General features: G+C 35.7%; 1 protein-coding gene across 1 annotated transcript in view; it reads right to left on the reverse strand.

Annotated features, from left to right (window-relative positions):
• LOC129800599 (obscurin-like) overlaps positions 1–18,822 on the reverse strand; it is a 90,369-nt gene that overhangs the window by 23,814 nt on the left and 47,733 nt on the right. Inside the window, exons 9-15 of the mRNA XM_055845096.1 lie at positions 15,004–15,306; positions 13,006–14,941; positions 6,603–6,770; positions 5,998–6,240; positions 2,505–2,646; positions 2,266–2,450; positions 687–2,199 (exon numbers count right to left, since the gene is read on the reverse strand). Of these exons, the coding sequence (XP_055701071.1) occupies positions 687–2,199; positions 2,266–2,450; positions 2,505–2,646; positions 5,998–6,240; positions 6,603–6,770; positions 13,006–14,941; positions 15,004–15,306 (4,490 nt within the window). The remainder of the gene's footprint in view (positions 1–686; positions 2,200–2,265; positions 2,451–2,504; positions 2,647–5,997; positions 6,241–6,602; positions 6,771–13,005; positions 14,942–15,003; positions 15,307–18,822) is intronic.

Raw genomic sequence — 18,822 nt, forward strand, 5'->3', positions numbered from 1 at the left:
TTTTTTTTCCAAATTGAAAATGGAAAATATTCTTCTCGTCAGTAATAATTCGTTGAAAAATTTTTCCAACGATTTTTTCCAATTTATGTCAATTTAAAAGTCAAAATGAAATTTATGTCAATAAATTTCATTTTGAAATAAAAAATATAGCACTTTAAAAAGTTTAATTTCAATTATCTCAGCCTGCATTTGGTATTTATTAACCGATTTTGGTGAAATTTTAATTTGTTGTGTCAGAAATTGAGACCTCTCCAACGATGGGTCACATCCTTCCTCAAAACATTCCACTTTACCCTGGTCCATACTTTACCGAAATTTATCGGACTCTATCTCCTAAAGTTTATTAACCGATTTCAATTAACTTCTATTTCTTTTGTTATACGGGCTTCAGACCTGATTTCTTATCAATCAAGATTTCTTGGAAAATTATCACTTAAGATTGGACAATATAGGCAAGTGATTCATTAAATTTTGAGAAAGCAATAAAATTGATTACAATTTTGAATTTCGAGATCATCGAGAACTGGGCTAAACCTTAGGTCTGAAGCCGGCCTTAAGATTAGTTAAATTGATCTCTCTGTAGAGTTCGAGAAGTAAAAAACGGCTAATCCTTATATCTTCTTAGTTAACAATTCAATTAGTTCAGAATAAAGGCTGTAAAATAGGGTTGTAAAAAAAATTCTTACCAGACAACTTTGGGCTCTGGCACAGCATAAACTTCTACTTCGAGGGTTAGATTGTCTCCTGCATTAACTTCTGTGTCTTTGAGCTTCTTCTTGAGCTTCGGTTTGCACTGAACTGTGACATTGGCAACACTCTCCTCACTGCCAAATTCGTTTTTCACAACGCATGAGTACTTTCCACGCATTTCCGTTGTGACTTCATTGATGACCAGCGTGTAGTTTTCTCCTGATTCAATCCTACGATACTCATTGCGCGTTGAAGATATCTCTGTGCTATCAATGTACCACTGAATAGTTGGTTTGGGAAAGCCCTCGACACTGACTGATAGTTCAATGTTGGTATCACCCTCATTTACTGTGATATCTTTAAGTTTCTGCTTGAACTGCGGACCGCATTTCACGTCAACCGTGGTTTCATCGCGAATTGTACCATGTTGATTGATCAATTCTACGCCATAACGAGCAGCGTCAGCACGGCAGGCTCCACTGATGATTAGAGTGTGAACGTCTCCTTCTGTCAAGACACGAATTCGAGAGTCTTTCATGTTGAGTTCCTTGCCATCCTTCAGCCATTTGACCGTTGGTGGTGGATAGGAGTCCGTTCTCACGGTCAGAACGATGTCTTCCTTTTCTCCCACGATGATCTGTTCACCTAGTTTCTTTGTCACTTTAGGAGCGGAGTTTACAGTGAGACTCCAGAATTCTGAAGTCTGACTAACTTCATTGGTAGCAATTACTGAGTAAGCTCCACTGTCCTTCAAGGTAGCATTGTAGAATTCAATATTGTGAGTACCATTGGAACTTGTGAACTTTACGCGTTCGGTCTCGTAGATTTCCTTTCCTTCCTTGAAGAATTTACATGTGGGCGGAGGAACACCTTCGACTTCTACTCCCATTTTAAAGACCTCATCAGCCATGCAGCTGAAATCTGAGGGTTTCTTAATCCTCGGCGGTGTCTTAACAATTAAATTCATCTCTGCTGTATCAACTCCTAGCTCATTGGCTGCTGTTATTGTGTAGAATCCAGCATCTTCAGTTGTTACATTCTTCACTACCAGAGACATACTTTCAGAGTCTTCGTACAAGAACTTGTACTTTCCACTTGGTTCAATGACCTTCCCATCATGCTTCCACAATATCTCCGGCTTGGGGTAGCCTTTGCAGTGGAGTTCGAGCATCGCTGATCCTCCAATGGAAGCCACGGGTTCACGATGCTCAACTATGAGCTGAGGCTTTTCAGGTTCACGCAGCAACTGCTGCACAGCTCCCTGAACAGTCAGCTCGGCACTGCAGGAGATATTTCCGGTGCTTGTTTGTGCCACACAAGTGTAAATCCCCGCGTCCTCAGGCTTCACGTGCTGGAAAACGAGGGCCAGGGAATCTTCATCATCACCCAAGAGAACCTTAAAGCGTTCCTCGGGATCAAAAGCTTGGCCATTGCGTTTCCATGAGAATGTGGGCTTTTCACCCTGTGGCAAAATTCCTCCGGACAGTTCTCCAAAGATGTCTTTGTCCTCTAAAATTCAATTTACCATTTTTTAAAGAATTCCCATTTAAAAAAAAAACCCAAAACCTTCCTTACCACAAACTGTAACCTTGGCTTCACAAGATGCTTCTCCGTATTTATTAACGGCTGTACAGGAATACTGTCCAGCATCTTTTTTATTAACCTCAGCAATGATTAGTTCGTAGAATCCTGCCTCTTCTCGTTCACTGTTGATTTCAATGTGAGAATCACCCTCCTGGACTTCCTTGCCATCTTTGAAACTAGAATAAATATAGTCAAAGTCTTGCTCAGGAAATTTACAATATAGTCCTTACAATTTGACTTTTGGTGAAGGATCTCCTTTGACCTTTACCATGAAGCGCAAGAAAGTGTTTTCCATAATTTCTGTATCTTTTAGGCGAATTGTAAATACAGGTGCATTGGCCTCAGCCAGTTCCTTTTTCTTCTCAGCAGACACTGCAAAATAATTTAAGTTTATTCTAATGTATTTTGCGGTAATTTTGGTAAAGTAACTGCCATGTGCCTCTGCGAAGATCGTTATGTGAAGAGAGGGGGTCACTGAACATGAAAAACCAATTTCTCAAATCGTTTGGCTTGTATGTGGATAAAGGACGGACGAATGAATTGGATTTGAAATTTAACCGTTAAATTTGGTTAAAGCTTGATTGGCATGTATTACAAATTCCTAGGGAATCTTCCCCATCCTGCGAGATAATGCTTCCATTAGGCTTGCCCTGAAAACAGGGATTTTTCTCAAAGAAATCCCCGAGAACTCCCATGAAAAAGTCAGAAGTCGGAAGAACTTGCAGACTTTTCTCAAAGAAATCCTTGGGAACTTTTTGGGAAAGACCATGGGCCGTATTCTCTACTTTGTGAGAGAAGATTTTACGCGAGTTTCTCTCCGTGACATTTTCACCTATTTTTCCAACCTGCCTTCTCTCCGTTTCCACGAATATTGGTGAGAATCAGGCGAGATTTTCGTATGGAACTCTTTGTGGAAATCGCTTTTTGACATTCCGCGCGCTGTCTTTGGTCGCAAAAAAACTGAATAAGACAAAGTGCTCTCAAGTCGACCGGTTCCTCAATTCGACCGGTTGAGTTATTCAGTCAATTTATTTATATTTGCACTAATATTTGGCGTATGATCTAACATTCATAGGTCAATTATTTCATAAATAAATACAAAGCAGTGACAATTTTATAGAAATTCACCATTAAAACATTCAAATATTGATGGTCGACTCGAAGACACTTTACCTTACTGAAGTAATTATAAACTCAATGAATGAATAAACAATTAAATAACATTGTTGTAAGCTTTGATTTATTCATCACGATTCCTCTTAACACTTAAATGACTGCAACGGCAATTCATGCCAAATTTCTCTTCTTAATATTTTACTAAAGTAAAAAAAAAATCCTTTGCATTTGTATCAATTCAATTATTATAAATACGTATTTATACGTACAGTAGACTCTCGCGCAATCGGCTCTTTTTCAATCGGGCGAAAAATGTTGTTAACAATTTTCACGTTTAATTATGAAGCTAATTTGCTCAAATTCGCTGTAGTTCTTCCTATTTTATCGTGATTCTGTATAATTAAGCGCTTTTTGTGGAATTTAAAAAGGCTTTGACGCCCAAATCTATTGATAAACCGGATGACATTTTGCCCCAAATGCCCAATTGAGAGAGAGTCTACTGTATAAAGATTTTCCCATTTTCTTATGGTTGTATAAATTTTCTGAAAATTATCAAATAATGCTAAAGTGAATTTTCAGAGATTTTTGTAGCAAAAAAACCATTTTCCATTGCATTTTTCTTTATTTTTTTGCAATTGGGCAATTTTACAATTTTTGGAAATTTAAAAATTCTCATTTATAATTTGGGATTTTTTGGAAAATAATACGTAAAATTCCAACAGGAATTCGGAAGAGAAAAAAGGTGTACTTATTGTTAATTTTTTAATATTTTCACATTTTCTTGTATTTTTTGTGATTTTTCGAACCAATTTTTAAGCGGTGAGGCATATTAAATGTTAATTTGGTATTGTTTTTGGATTTGACGTGTATTTTTGTAACATTTTTACAATACTTTAGAACTTCGACTCGACAAGTATTCATGATATTTTCGCAATCATTAAATGGCCAAACCCGTTTTCTAATTTACGAGAGCTGAAACAAAATTATATTAAAATAACAAACAATTTGGAAAATGATTGGTATCAAGCGCAAAAAAATAGAAAAATAATAAGAGATAATAACAAAAAAGTTCGAAATTCCTGCACAGTTTATTAAGAAAAAAAAACTTCAATGAAATTTATTATAAATATACGGAAATTGTATTTATTAAGTGAAATAATCATTTAAAAATCATTTAAAACTTAAAAAAACGCGATATTTTAATTTCTTTGCTTATTTTCTATGTAAATTAATCAAACTCTCACCGGGAATACCACTCGAGAATTCTCCCTGGTTTTTGATGAGAAAATTTCCAATCGAAAATTTCGTGGATACCAAGTAGGCGAGTTCCACACGGAGAGTTGGCTTTTCCCACAAAATCAAACTCTCACATCTGGAGTATACGGCCCCAGAAAAACTTGGGGTTAATTCTCTGGGAAATCTTTAGGAAAACCCATAAAAAGTTCCCTACAATTTTATTCCTTTTTTTATTTTTTATTTTATTATTTTGGAAACAATAAGATATCTCTTGGAATTAAATCCAAAGTTATTAAGCAGGAATCAAAATTTTACTTTTTTTTGTTTTATCTTTATACTTCTTTTTCCTTTAAATTTCTTCAATTTTGTCTTTGTTTTACTTTTTCCTTTTTTTTTTTTACTAAAATTTTGCAATTATAAAACCATCTCGCCCGAAGTATAAGTTTAATTTTTACAGAATTATCCTTAGAATTCCCGCTAAACACGTCACGGGATTTTCACGTATAATCTGGAAGGAATTTGCCTCTTCCGGAGGAAATTTTCTGTTCGGTTTCATTGTTGGGAACAATTTTCGTCAAAAATTGTGTTTTTGAACGAAATTGTCTGCAATGCTGTAGATGAAAACGTCAAAATTCTGTCAAAAATGCGGTTTTTGGGGAAATTGTTCCCAATGTGTACACAGAAAAAAATATTTTGTAAAAATGTTCGTAAATGTTTGTGAATTCCAATGGGGTACTTACAAAATGCTCGTAAATCGTATAACACACAAACAAGTTTGTAAAAGTTTGTACATTTTTCACAAACATTGTTCGTAACATGATCACTTGACGAGCATTTTTTGTACTTTTACAAACATTTGTTTGTAAATGTTCGTGAACACACAAAAAATGTTCGTAAAATTTTGTCATTTGTTCGTAATTTTTTGTTTATCTGACGAATATTTTACGAACATTTACAAACAAAAGACAAAATTTTACGAACATTTTTTGTGTGTTCACGAACATTTACAAACAAATGTTTGTAAAAGTACAAAAAATGTTCGTCAAGTGATCATGTTACAAGCAAAGTTTGTGAAAAAGTACAAACTTTTACGAATTTGTTTGTGGGTTATACGATTCACGAGCACTTCGTAACGCCTCCATAGGAATTCACAAACATTTACGAACATTTTTACAAAATATTGTTTTCTGTGTAGAGGCCTTTACCCTTCGGATTGTTCTATAGACTTATCATCTTTTTTTTTTAAATTCTAAATTTGAAGTAAGAATGAGCCAAAAATCCACAGATCGGCATAATTTTTGCAAGAGATCGGAAAATTGGCGCTCAGTTGTTAAGTGACACACCCTCTGGCCTACACCTCCCATAACTTACTTTTCTGGACAATTAACTGAGCACTGCAGGTTGCTGATTCGGCACCGTTGTTGGCTCTAGCTGTGTAGAGTCCACTGTCGTCTTCGCTGCAATGTTGCAGCTCCAATTTATGAGTATTATTCGCTAATTCTGTCTTCTTAATCCTGTCTGCGAGACGATCATCCAAGGGCTTGTTATCCTTCAACCATGTCACAGAAGACGGTTCTCCTTCCAATTGAATTTCAAATATTGCTTTATCTCCGGCTGTTTGATTTAAAAAAAAAAAATAAAAGAAAATTCATGTTAATGAGTGCCTTCTTTTGAAGGGCATATTTTTTGGGACGATTGATGTTTTCACTATTAGTTTAACAACTACATTTTCTAGCGATTTACATGACACAACTACTTGAAGCGCACTGAAGCTTCTTCTAAAGCGACGACACAATTTTCCCCAAAAAATGATAAAGTGTACCTTAATGACTCTTTCTTAGAGGTTTTAAATTTTTTTTTAAGGAAATAATTAATTTTTAACAAAGGGGATAGGTCTGTCTTTTGAGTTAATGTCGAGAAAGAGATAGAATTTTGTGGTAGATTGATAGAATTTTGGATGGATAAGAAAGACTTACGTTGGATGTTACACCCTTTCATGGTTTTCTTAAATATTGGCTTAATGCCAGTCCCATTGGATATTTGTCGTTCATTTCCGATGGCTGTGTACTGGCCAGATGATGTATAAGCCGAAGAGGAGGACGACATTGAACTAGATTCATAAGATGACTGATACGCGCTGCTAACTATATTAAAGAGTTAACCAAGGAGGGATAGAGTAGTATGAAAAATAAGAAGCATAATAAACAATTTCTGTCAACTTGATCAACGACTACTTTTAGTTTGTCTTAGCCAAAGGGAAAATATCGAGTGGTTTAAAAAATAAACCAATATTGTAATACTCCTTTTAAAACAGAAACTTTTTCTTTTAGATATTTTTCCCTTTGTCTAGCTGATGAACAAGAAGACAATAAATAGAACAATAAACAATAAATAGAGTCAGATAATTTTGTTATAAACATATATACATATATATAAAAGAACATAGACTACGTTTATACAGAATATTCGAAATTAATTTATTTTTTATGAATACAGTGCGACTCTGGTAGTACCAATCCATGGTAGTGACTCTGTAAAATGTAACCAGTTTTAGTGTAATTTTTTTCCTGTTTTCGTACACATTTCACGAGATATCTCCAAAACTACGTAGGTTGCCAATTTGGGATTTTCGGTTGCCTTTTCGTTATTAAATTAGCTTTTATTTTGTATTAGTATTATTTGATAATCCATTCTACAATGGCAGAAAACAGCTAATAAACCCAAAAGTTTTTTCGGCACGCTAGAAACATATGGGAAACATAAGAAACGTCATGCCCCTGCCTGGTAGTATCAATATCCAAAAATGTCATACTATTGTGCTTCCCTTAGGGGGAAGTGGGGCACCTTTGAAATTGGGATTTTTCACCTATTTTTAAATAAAATTGAGTCTTATCGTGGTATAATTTAGCTTCTCAATGTGTTTGTGCAGTCAAATTATATCGCGATATGGCACAATTATATTTAAAAGTAGGTAAAAAATCCTAATTCCAAAGGTGTCCCACTTCCCCCTATCGTCTTCTTGAAGGTAAAATAAGTGACATGATATTATTTTTCGAACAGAAAACTTTTTATACATAAGGTGGGGTAACTGGATCGTTTTCCGAAGAGTGCTACTTAAACGTTTGTTTTTGGACTGATGAAAATCTTTTTTACTTCTTCTAAATCCATACAGTTATTCACTGTTTCATTTAGAAACATAATATAAAAAAAATTATCAAAAATATTAAAGAAAATTTATAAAATAATGATAATACTGAAATAAGTCATCATGCACTAACTGGGTCGCCTTTTCGCTTATTCACTTTTAATTAAACCTTTGGATTTAAAATACTTTTTTCATAAGGAAAAAACAATAAATGTTTTTAATCAACCAACTGTCATTAGCGAAAAGTTTGCTAATCCGGGCACTCACTTATTTACTGGATAAAAATATTATTTTTGCTTTTTCTCAAACTTGAATAGTTATATTATGTTACTGTAGTGACTATATTACGGAAATAAAAATAAAAATATTATTTTATATGGATTAGTATTAAACGATCCAGATAGCGAAGCGCCCAGATTACCACACTTGACTATAGAAGGTTTATGATCAAATTTAGATCTTTGCCCTTTAATCTTGAAGAACGATTTTTTCCGTGATTTATTAAGCAATTGAAAGTTCTCTTATCTATTCATATATCAGGCACATTAATAAAATCAATAAAAAAGGGACAGATAATCCTAACCGGCTTATGTAGGTGAGATTCTTAACGTGAGCTAACTCGGAGTGCATGCAAATTCGATTTGGAGCTGAAGTTGGGAGACGCCATTCAGTTATCTTGAATCAAATTCGTGAAATTATACAAATTTTGTATTTAAACCAAAATATCAAGGATTTGGATGAACTGACAGAAAAGTGTTATATGGGTGAAATGTAGACCAGAATGTTCTCTATAATTTTGCCGTAGAACTTGAACTCATCGATTACTCAGAAGCCAAGATAAGCGAGGTTTTTTGTTTCTTAACTCGTTTTTTCATCCAGAGTTCCCCAAGTAGTCATTTGTTGAACTTCAACTATATCAAAGAATTGTTGTATTTTGCGGGACTTTCCATTTAAACCCCTATTTTAAGTGTCTTGGTGGAGTAGAGGCAGTCAAATTGGCATCTGAGTGATTTCAAAGCGTTATTATTGGAAAAATCAATTTTTTCACACTTAAACGGCAAAATCGGAGTGATAGCGTAGTCTGAGTGGAAAATGATGTATGGACGAAATGTAGAGACAAATGTGCTCTACAATTATGTTGAAGTAATCATCAAAATCGGTTCAGCGACAGTCGAGATAATTGAGGTTATGTGATATTGAAATTGGTTTTTCGACTGTGGCGCCCCTGGTGTTGGTCCCACGAAGTTCAAATATTCTATAAAGTTGTAGCATTTGGTGAGATCTTTCGTTTAAGCCCTCATTCATCAAAATCGGTCACATAGAACCGGAGATATGATTTTTTGAATTTCGTGAACTTTGACCCCTCATATCTCCGGTTCTATTGAAACCACAGCGCGCATACGCACCATTTTGGAAACGTCCTAGACTGGACTACAACATACTAAAATTTCATTAACTTGCACAATGCCGTTTTTGAGAAAAGTGACTTTGAATTTCGATGAATTTTGACGCTATCACAGCGCCACCTGTGGTGAATTTTTGAACTTCCATCTGAAAGTGCTCATCGAGACGAAACCAAAAAGGTAAAATTTAGGTCGCTATGTTAATTAGAACCGGAGATAGAGGCCGGTCAATGTTCGAACTTTGACCCCTTATAGCTCGGGTCAGGGGTTATGGATCGACTTAAGGTTTTTTTTGTTTGATAGGTATAATCAACGGCTACAACATACTAAATTTTCAGCCAGATGCACAATGGAATTTTTGAGTTATTTAACTTTTAAGATTTAAAAATTTTCTTTTTAAAAAAAGCGCCCCTAGCGGTGGTTTTATGAACTTGCGATGTTAGAAGGGGAAGTGGCATTTCACGAGAGCTTTCCAAAAAGCCCTCACTTTTTAAATTCTGACAATTAGAACCGGAGTTATGGCCATTTTAAGAAATTTTTTTTGGACCCTTATAACTCGGGTCAGGGGGGTCGGGGGACCTTAAGTTTGGTATTGATGGAAAGCTCTAAGGCCCAGCTATAACATACTAAAATTTGAGTCCGCTGAATGCCATAGGGGCGGAGCTATTGAGAAAACAAAAAAAGGGGGGTCTTCAAAATGGCGGAAGGAGGGGTGGGGGGTGGGGGTTCTATGCACCAAGTTGCAATTTTCACCCGATATATAACCTTTGCCGAAAACCGCAAGTCGATATCTTTTTTAGTTTAGGAGCTATTAAGCTCCAAAGAGCGGCCGGCCGGCCGGCCGGCCGGCCGGGAACGTAACTTAGCCACATATATATTCGGAATCAGGAAGTGGCGAAACGGATTTTGGCCAAATTTGAGGTCGATCGGACGACATGAAATTTTGTTAGGATTATAGTAGGTGAGATTGTTAAGAATCTCACCTAATACTAGAAATAGCCCTACACAGTTTTGTGAAAGATCATACGGAAAAATTGAGAAATTGCAAGAACACCTAATTTTTTTTTGTAAAATTCAGCTTTCTGCTAGCAATATTAAAATGTGAAAAATGTGCTATCACACTTGGATTTTTCAGTTTATAAAATTAAATTATTTTTTCAAATAATTGCTCTTATGAATTATTTTGCGTTAAAAATCAGTTGAATTATATTTAGACTTTTTTGTTATACAAAATAATATTTGATCCAAAAAAAAATACATTTAATTGTGCTAAAAGAGCATAAATGTGATTGCTGAAATGGATTTGAATTCAGCAAATTAACATGTTAAAATAGGGTGGAATCACCACTTCTCGCCAATGCCCCACTTTTCGCCACTTATATTGAAATCGCAATTTTTTCCATTACTTGCGAATTAAATTAACTGTAAAATTATTTGTATCTCTACTGCTGCTACTTGTAAAGTCGAAAAACTCTTTTTTTTTTTTGTTTTGAATTTAAGTGTATGAGCATTTTTTGGAACAATATTTTAATCAAGTGCCTGAAAGCCAATAGCCGTACTCACTATGGCGTTGTTATCTCGTAATCTCCGTAATCTGTTATCTTGTTATAATTTTTCATTTATAAAATAAATTACGAGAACATAACGAGATAACGAGATAACGATATTACAAGATAACAGCGCCATAGTGAGTACGGCTAATATTTCTTACTAAATATACTACGTGTTATGAAATTTTTATCGAACAAAATTTACGATTTTGGATAAATAATTTGTCTATTGAACAGTTAATTGTATTCGTAGAATACATAAAATTTGTATTTAGTTAGTTAATATTTCTTTTTTATATTATTTTTTATGTAAAAATGATCCATGGCGGAAAATGGTTACATTCTGAAATTGATTTACCACCTGTCGCCATTCCTTTTTAATAGGCGATGCTAACTTCACTTCATAGATGCTCAGTTGTCAAATCTGCTTTATTTACTTTCTGCAAGAGTCTAATAATTTGATTTCTCAAATAAAAGTGGAGAAAAATCATTTAAAGTAAGTAATAATAAGGTGATCATGTGGAAAAACAAATGCTGAATATATTATTTTCATAACATTGTCTAAAATAATCGAGTTTGAACATTTTCAAGTGGGTGGCGAGAAGTGGTTACAGAACTGGCCAAAAGTGGTAAAAAGTGGCGACGAAGAGGTTATTTTTGGATTGTTAATAAAAATGAGTTTTTTAAGTAATCCAGCGTTAAATTAGTGGACTATTTTCTTGGCAAAACTAGAGCCAATACATCTAAGCAACTTTGCGTCAAATTTGAGTTATTTTATAAGGGGTCAAAAGTTATAATAAAGTAAACTTCACTTTGTCCTACAAGTGGCGATAAGTGGTTACTCCACCCTAGCTCATTAATTTCAATTTTCTTGCAGTCAAATAAGTAGCTTTTTGAAACAAATTGTTTCCATTAAATTTATTTATTCATAATTAAATATATTATATTCTGTTGTCTTGAATTATTTTTTTTAATTTTGTTCTTGTATATTAATTTTTCCTTTAATTTTGTGTTTAAATTGTACTTTTTGATTTTGGTTGTCTCTAAAAGCATATAATGTAAAAAGAAGATTTTCTAAATTAAAGAAGAGACGGTACTTCTTTAATTACTTATACCGTTTTCTGTGCTTTAAAGAGATTTATGACTAGCGCACAATAACTTTTGTTTGTAAATATGTTTTCAAAATTTCCCATGAGAATGAGCGAGATGACTAGATATAGATCTCACTCACTCTCATTGAAATGCCAAAAACATGTTTACAAAACCAAATTTATTGCGCGTTGGACTTTAATCTCAATAGCACGCAAACGCCTCTCTTCCTAAAATGTTTATAAACCTGTAGGGGAATTCTTAATATTCGTGGCATTATCACGCGTGAGTTCTAAACCTGACAATGCCATTCGAGCTTTTTTTATCATATCATATGAGTTCGAAAATGCAATTCATTGAATTTTTAATGAAATCCCTTTACTTGATGAATTTATGAAAATACAGTATACGTCTTTGTTGATTTGTTTAACAAAATTCATTGTCATTTGAATTACTAGAAATCTCAAATGTGACTTCTGGACAATGCCACGTGAGCTGAAATGGCAATGTCACAACTACAGAATCGCGTTCTCGAAAAAGCTCTCCTAAGATTCGAACCCAATTTGTCATATGGCATTGTCAGAGCGTTGCAGAATTTCCCTCCTAGTTCTAACATTTTTTTTGTAAATTATACGTAATGGAGAATTTTTTTTGCTGACTAATTTTGCCCCAGTCTATTTCTCTGAGAATTGCTCAATTTAGTTAAGGTTTTTTTGGACTTCAATAATGGCAATGAATTCTGTAAAACAAGGCTGGAAATAATTAGTTGGCACTACTGGCGTTGCACTGTATACAGTAAATCAAATCAGTAAAGTAAATCAGTAACAGAGGATATCTCAAATAATTTTTAATTAAATTCAAATCATAAAAAGAGCTGTTGATTTAAAACAATTGAATGTATAAACGTAGTCAAAGAACTAAGAATAGCATATAAAATCTACGACATTTCTCAACAATGCAGGAAGCACGAGGGCTGGAAGAAAAAGATGTTGAGACAGTTTTTATAGTAAAGAAAGCATGCACTAAAAGTGTACAACAATTTTTTGAGGATGTTTTTTCGTGAGAAATATTGTAAGATAACGTTGATTCAACTGACTGGACTCATGATCGCTGTACAAACCAAGAGAAAAGACAAAGAGACGACACAGAGGGAGGGTCACATTTGCAATAGAGAAAGCCTGGCATCTCTCACCTTGACTCTTTCGCGAGTACCGTGAACTTGAATATCTGGATGCCATTTTTTGTTCGCCTTTTGCTATTAACAATTCCTTCGTGATATCGTACTGCTTTTGGAGATCTTCTGGCAATTTAGCACATTCTTCAGGTGGTTGAACTATCTCCACAATATCATAGACTTTTGCTTTTGGTTCAGGTGGTGGCGGAGGTGGTTGTATCTTATCAAATACCCCACACTTTGCCTTCCACACAGTGTCCTCAACACGATCTGAGGTGTCTTTGGACTTGTGGACAGTGGACTTGATATCACGCAATTTACTCTGTGCCGCCTCGAGGGAGTAATTAACTGGGTCCAATTCCAATTGGCATTTGCCACTTAGGAAATCAGCTGTACGTTGCTCTAAGCTCTCAGTGTGGACGATGATCTTGTGGGAGATTGTGGGTGGTACTGGTGGTGGTGGGAGTGGTTCTTTGTGGAGGGATACTTCGAAAGTTGTGTGATAGACTAGGGGTGGTGGTGGATTGAAATCAGGGATAATGGTACTTGGTGATCTATCGCCACCGCCACGAGGGGGCTCTGGACGATCTGGTGGATCGGGATCTTCGATGGGTTTCGATAGGATTTTCTTCAAGGGTACACCCTTCTTACTTGACTCTGATCCGGAGACCTTGTCTGATGACTTTTCTTGACCGCCAGCTGCTTGGTCAAATGTAACTGTGGGCTTTTCCTTGGATTCCTTATCACTTGCTTTAGAAGTTGGTAAGGTCTCTGTTGTAGTGTCCTTCTTAGGCTCTTCCTTTTGAACTGTCTTTGGGTTCTCTACAGGAGATTCTTTAACAGATTCTACTTTGGGTTTTTCAGTTTCTTTTTGGGGATTTTTAGGGGGCTCAACTGCAAGTTCACTTTTCGGTTTTTCCGGTTCCTGAACAACTTTTGGCTTTTCAGGTTCCTTAGGGAGATCCTTAGTAGGGCTCGATTTTTCTAACTTTTTCTCAGGTTCTGGAACTTGGACGTGTTTATTCGGTTCCTGAACTGATTTCACTTGGGTTTTCTGGGTATCTTGAACAGATCTGGACTTTTCTTCAACTGTCTTAACTTTATCACTAGAAACTAAACTTTCAACTTTAGCTTTTTCCTGAACAACTTGTGGTTTCTCAACGGGTTTTTCCGGTTCTTTAACTGCCTTTGATTCACTTTCCGGCGAAGATTTCTTCACTGGGATTTTAGACACTTTCTCCGGGGAGATTTTCTTCTTTTCTGGCGATTTTTCAGTTTTAAATTGCTTATTTGGTGGTTCATCAACACTTTTCTCACACTTTACTTTACTCTTCTCTGGCGGAAGATTTTCCTTATTGCACTCACCGATCACTTGGTGGTTTTCAACCTTTGTTGCACTGGACACTTGAGTCTCTTCAACAGAGGTCTCAACAGCACCTGTACGTTGTAATTTTCTTTCAGCAGATTTAGCTCGTTCTTTTGATTCACTAGCGTTCACATGAATACTTTCTGATTTGATTTCTTTGAGCACTGATTCACTTGCTTGAACAACTTTTTGGGATGATTGCACTGAAGAACTTTCAATAACACTTTGATGGTTCACTGATTCCTCAGATGGTTTGGTTTTCTTGGGGAGGAAGTAGTCCTTGGCGACGTCTGATGGTCGAACACCTGCGTCAGGATTGTCGGGTTCAATGCGATGGGGAAGTTTGAAGACTGGCCCTGCGTCTTGATGAACCTGATTGGGATCTAGACGTAGATCGTCAACGGCGTGCTCTTGTAGGGCTACTTGGTCTGTGGCGTAGAGGCGAATTTCCTTGAGCCACCTGGCCTTGGTATCGGTGTTGTGGGCGTGAAAGATGAGAGGAAGCGATGATACTGGTCCTCCGGATGATTTTGCGTGAAGTTCGAACTTGGCTGCGTCTGGATAATCTTTGATTTCGACTTCTGGAAGCTGAGAAATTAATATAAATTAGATAAGATCTCATAAATCTTTCAAAATCAGAAACAACTCACCCGAACAATATCCTTTAGCACAAATACAGAACGATCATCTGAGATTCGTCGAACTTTGCAAACGAGTATGCGGGCTTTAAAGAGGAAAAGATAGCGCTCCTTGGGTTTACCTTCTCGATCAACAACAGTCCACCATTCGTGGGTTAAGAGACGTCCCAATTTGTGGATATTGCCACGATATCCCTCGATACTAGCGAGAAATTTACTATCAATCGCCTGATGAGGGATATTTAGCATCAACTCTAGGGCCTTCTGAAGATCGGAGACGTTGTCTCCCAATTTCTGTGAATACTTTACCAACTCCTAAAAAAGAAAAGACACAGTAATTTAATTTGGCATCCCCAATTAATTCTGCCTTTTTAGATGTGATGAATTATGAATATTTTGTCGAAAGTGCATGCCTACACTAAAATGAATTTTCTGGCAGAGTCTTTTGCATTAAAATGGGGTCACAGACTCAATGCACTTTTTACCCATTCGTCAACATTGTTTATTGCATATAGTTCAGAAGATTTACATTAAAACGTCAAACTGTATCAATTAAAAAGAAAAAACAATTTTGGACATACGCCAATGCAAATTGAGGAATAAACTTCATCAAACTCTTCTATATCAATCTCTCCTGCTTTCTTATCTACAAAGTATTAAGCTTTCATCATGGGCCTTAAGAAAGCATGGTAAATATTTCTTGGTCATTTTTTTTTCAACTGTCTAAAAAAGCGTCTAATCTATATTTATACGGCAAAATGATCTGATGAATGAGATGATCGTGAGAATTATAAATAGATCTGGGATAATAAACTTCGTATGTGATATTTTTCTTCAAAAATACACAAGTATTATGCAGATATATCTTCGGCTTTTCGCGAAAATTAGAAATATTGGCGAGAAGAAATTGTAATGGATTGCATAATATAGAATGCAGTTTTGATAAACAAGATCATATAGATTTTCTCAGCGATTGATGTGAAATGTTTAGTACACTGCTGTGCCAATTGAAAGTTCTCATTATAGCTATTTTATTACCATTCTAAATTACTGTGTATATCATTTTAGTAGAAATTCAAAAACACTGGGTATTTGATTGATTTTCAGCCAATTGTTATCCCACCCACATATTTGTTCAAGAATTACGATTTTGTGATTGTGGCCGAAATTTGCCTAACAGTATTGAAGACAAATGGCTTAGAATTGGCGAGAGAAAAGCAAGTCCAAGACGAATTACAAGCTTTACGTTCAAGAGTACTTCTTCGTTCTTATCTTATTTTGATATGATTTGATATGATTCCGAATTACCCCATTTTACCCAAGTTTTATGAAAATTTTGGCGTTAAAAGAAAGCAGAAAGAAAACGTTCCTAGATAAGGTTTTTTAGCGGAGGGGGGGGGGGTCATCGAAAACGGGAAGCTGATATCCCGTGCCACCCGTCCTCTAGCCCGGGAATACGTTGACAAAAGTAGATTATGTATAGGGGAGACCGGAGCAGAATTAGCCACGTATAGCATTAGATAGTGGTATCTTATAGTTTTCCTTCCAAGAAATATTGGGGAAACCCAAGGGGGTAACCACTTGTTTTTTCTATATGGACTTTCATAAAAGAGAGTGAAGGTACTGTTGAAAGAGAGAGATACTCTGGAAGACATATCGACCGTCTCACTCTCTGTGTAAGGTATTATTAATAAGATATTAAAATTATTAATTTTAAAAGCAAAGATTGTGAAAAGTTAGTTAATTGAAAGTAGAAATTTAACTGTGAAATGCTATGTAGTGCAATAATTTTAGTAGAAAGTTTAGTAAAATTATTTTATATAGAAATGCTACATGTTAGTGGAGACTCATTGACACAGGTGGAGAAGTTCAAGTATCTCGGGGTGTTATTCACGAGTGATGGTAGGATGGAGGCAGAACTCTCGTCGCGAATCGGTCAGGCTTCTGCAGTAATGAGGGAGCTTGGCAGAAGCGTGTTGAGGAAGGTCGAGCTTAGTCGATCGGCTAAATTATCGGTTTTCAAAGCTGTGTTCATTCCTATTTTCACCTATGGTCATGAGATTTGGGTAATGACCGAAAGGGTAAGATCGCGAGTACAAGCTGCCGAGATGAGGTACCTTCGAGCGGTAAAGGGAATCACTCGTAGAGATCGAGTGAGGAATGTGGCCGTTCGTGAGGAACTAAGAATCGAGGAGCTGCTTCTTCGGGTTGAGAGATCACAACTTCGATGGTATGGACATGTTCAACGCATGAATGAAGAAAGATTCCCCAGAAAAGCTATGCAAGCCATTGTGAGGAGACCTCGGCCTCGAGGCAGACCTAGGACAAGGTGGCTGAATCAAATTCAGAATCTTGCCTTGGAACGCCTCGGGATCGAACCCGAACATCTTCCTGAAGTGGCGGAGGACCGACAGGCGTGGGCTGCTAGATTGGATGTCATGGGCCCGCGACCCCAATAGGGATAAGCGGTTGAAAATGAATGAATGAATGCTTGGGGATTTTTTCCCAAAAAGTTTTGAGCCGTATAATATATGTCCATCGAAAGTGGCTTTTTCAAGGTTTCCCAAAAGGTGTATCTTATGGTATCCCCGGAAATTAAAACGGAATTATGACCATTTTCTTGAGTGAATCGAGAAGGATAGTGTGACTCAGCGAAAGTTATTACTTGAACACAAAGTGTTACCTAATTCAAGTCAACCGTTAGTACACTACTCGAAAAATGCCTTGTTTTAAAAAAAAATGTTGAAATTAATAAATCAATTGACATTTTTGTGAACTGCTTGAAATAATTAAAACTTAAGACTGTAGAAAAGAAGCAACATTATTTATAGTGGTTTCACATATCTCAGTTTATTGTAAAATAAAAATTGGTGACTTATTTGATATAGCTCTCATTTCTTTCAGTATACTAAGAAAATTTTTTAATGTAATTACTTCAAATGAGTTAGAAAATTGCAAGAATGAGACAAAATGAGAAGTAACTTCACATTTTATCAAAACTGGCTACCCTCTTGGGGAAACCACTCTTTATTCTAAAGATATACTTTCCTTACTATTCAATGAAATATTTATCAGCCTCATACAAACATTTTTTGTACAAATTAAACGCAATGAAAAATTTCATTTGGTGGCTAATCTACCCCGGTCTCCCCTACAAACTCTTTCTGTGAGTTTGACCAATTACAAATTTCAACGGAAGCTCTAACTAATGACCTTTCCACACTGAGAGCAATTTTCAGAAAAAAACTTCTTCAAAAGGAAGCATTTTGCTTAAAATTGCTCACAATGTATAGAGGCTACACAGAAAAAATATTTTGTAAAAATATTCTGAATAGTTTGTGAATTCCTATGGGGGACTTATGAAATGCTTGTAAATCGTATAACCCACAAACAAGTTCGTAATAGTTTGTACTTTTTTCACAAACATTGTTCACAGCATGATCACTTGACGAGCATTTTTTGTACTTTTACAAACATTTGTTTGTGAAATTTACGAACATTTACCAAATGTTTGTAAATGTACAAAAAAATGTTCGTCAAGTGATCATGTTACGAACAATGTTTGTGAAAAATGTACAAACCTTTACGAACTTGTTTGTGGGTTATACGATTTACGAGCATTTCGTAAGTACTCCATAGGAATTCGCAAACATTTACGGTCATTTTAACAAAATATTGTTTTCTGTGTATTAGAAATTTAGTATAAATCTTTAACTGATCAAATTCAAAGAGAGCAGTATATACAATTTGCTTGTTTTCAACCTGTTACAGGACTAGAAGTCAAATAGTAAGAGATAACATCATCAGTATTCGGTGACCCTCCCTAAAAAA

Source organism: Phlebotomus papatasi, chromosome 2 (assembly GCF_024763615.1).
Source record: "Phlebotomus papatasi isolate M1 chromosome 2, Ppap_2.1, whole genome shotgun sequence".
NCBI lineage: Eukaryota > Metazoa > Arthropoda > Insecta > Diptera > Psychodidae > Phlebotomus > Phlebotomus papatasi.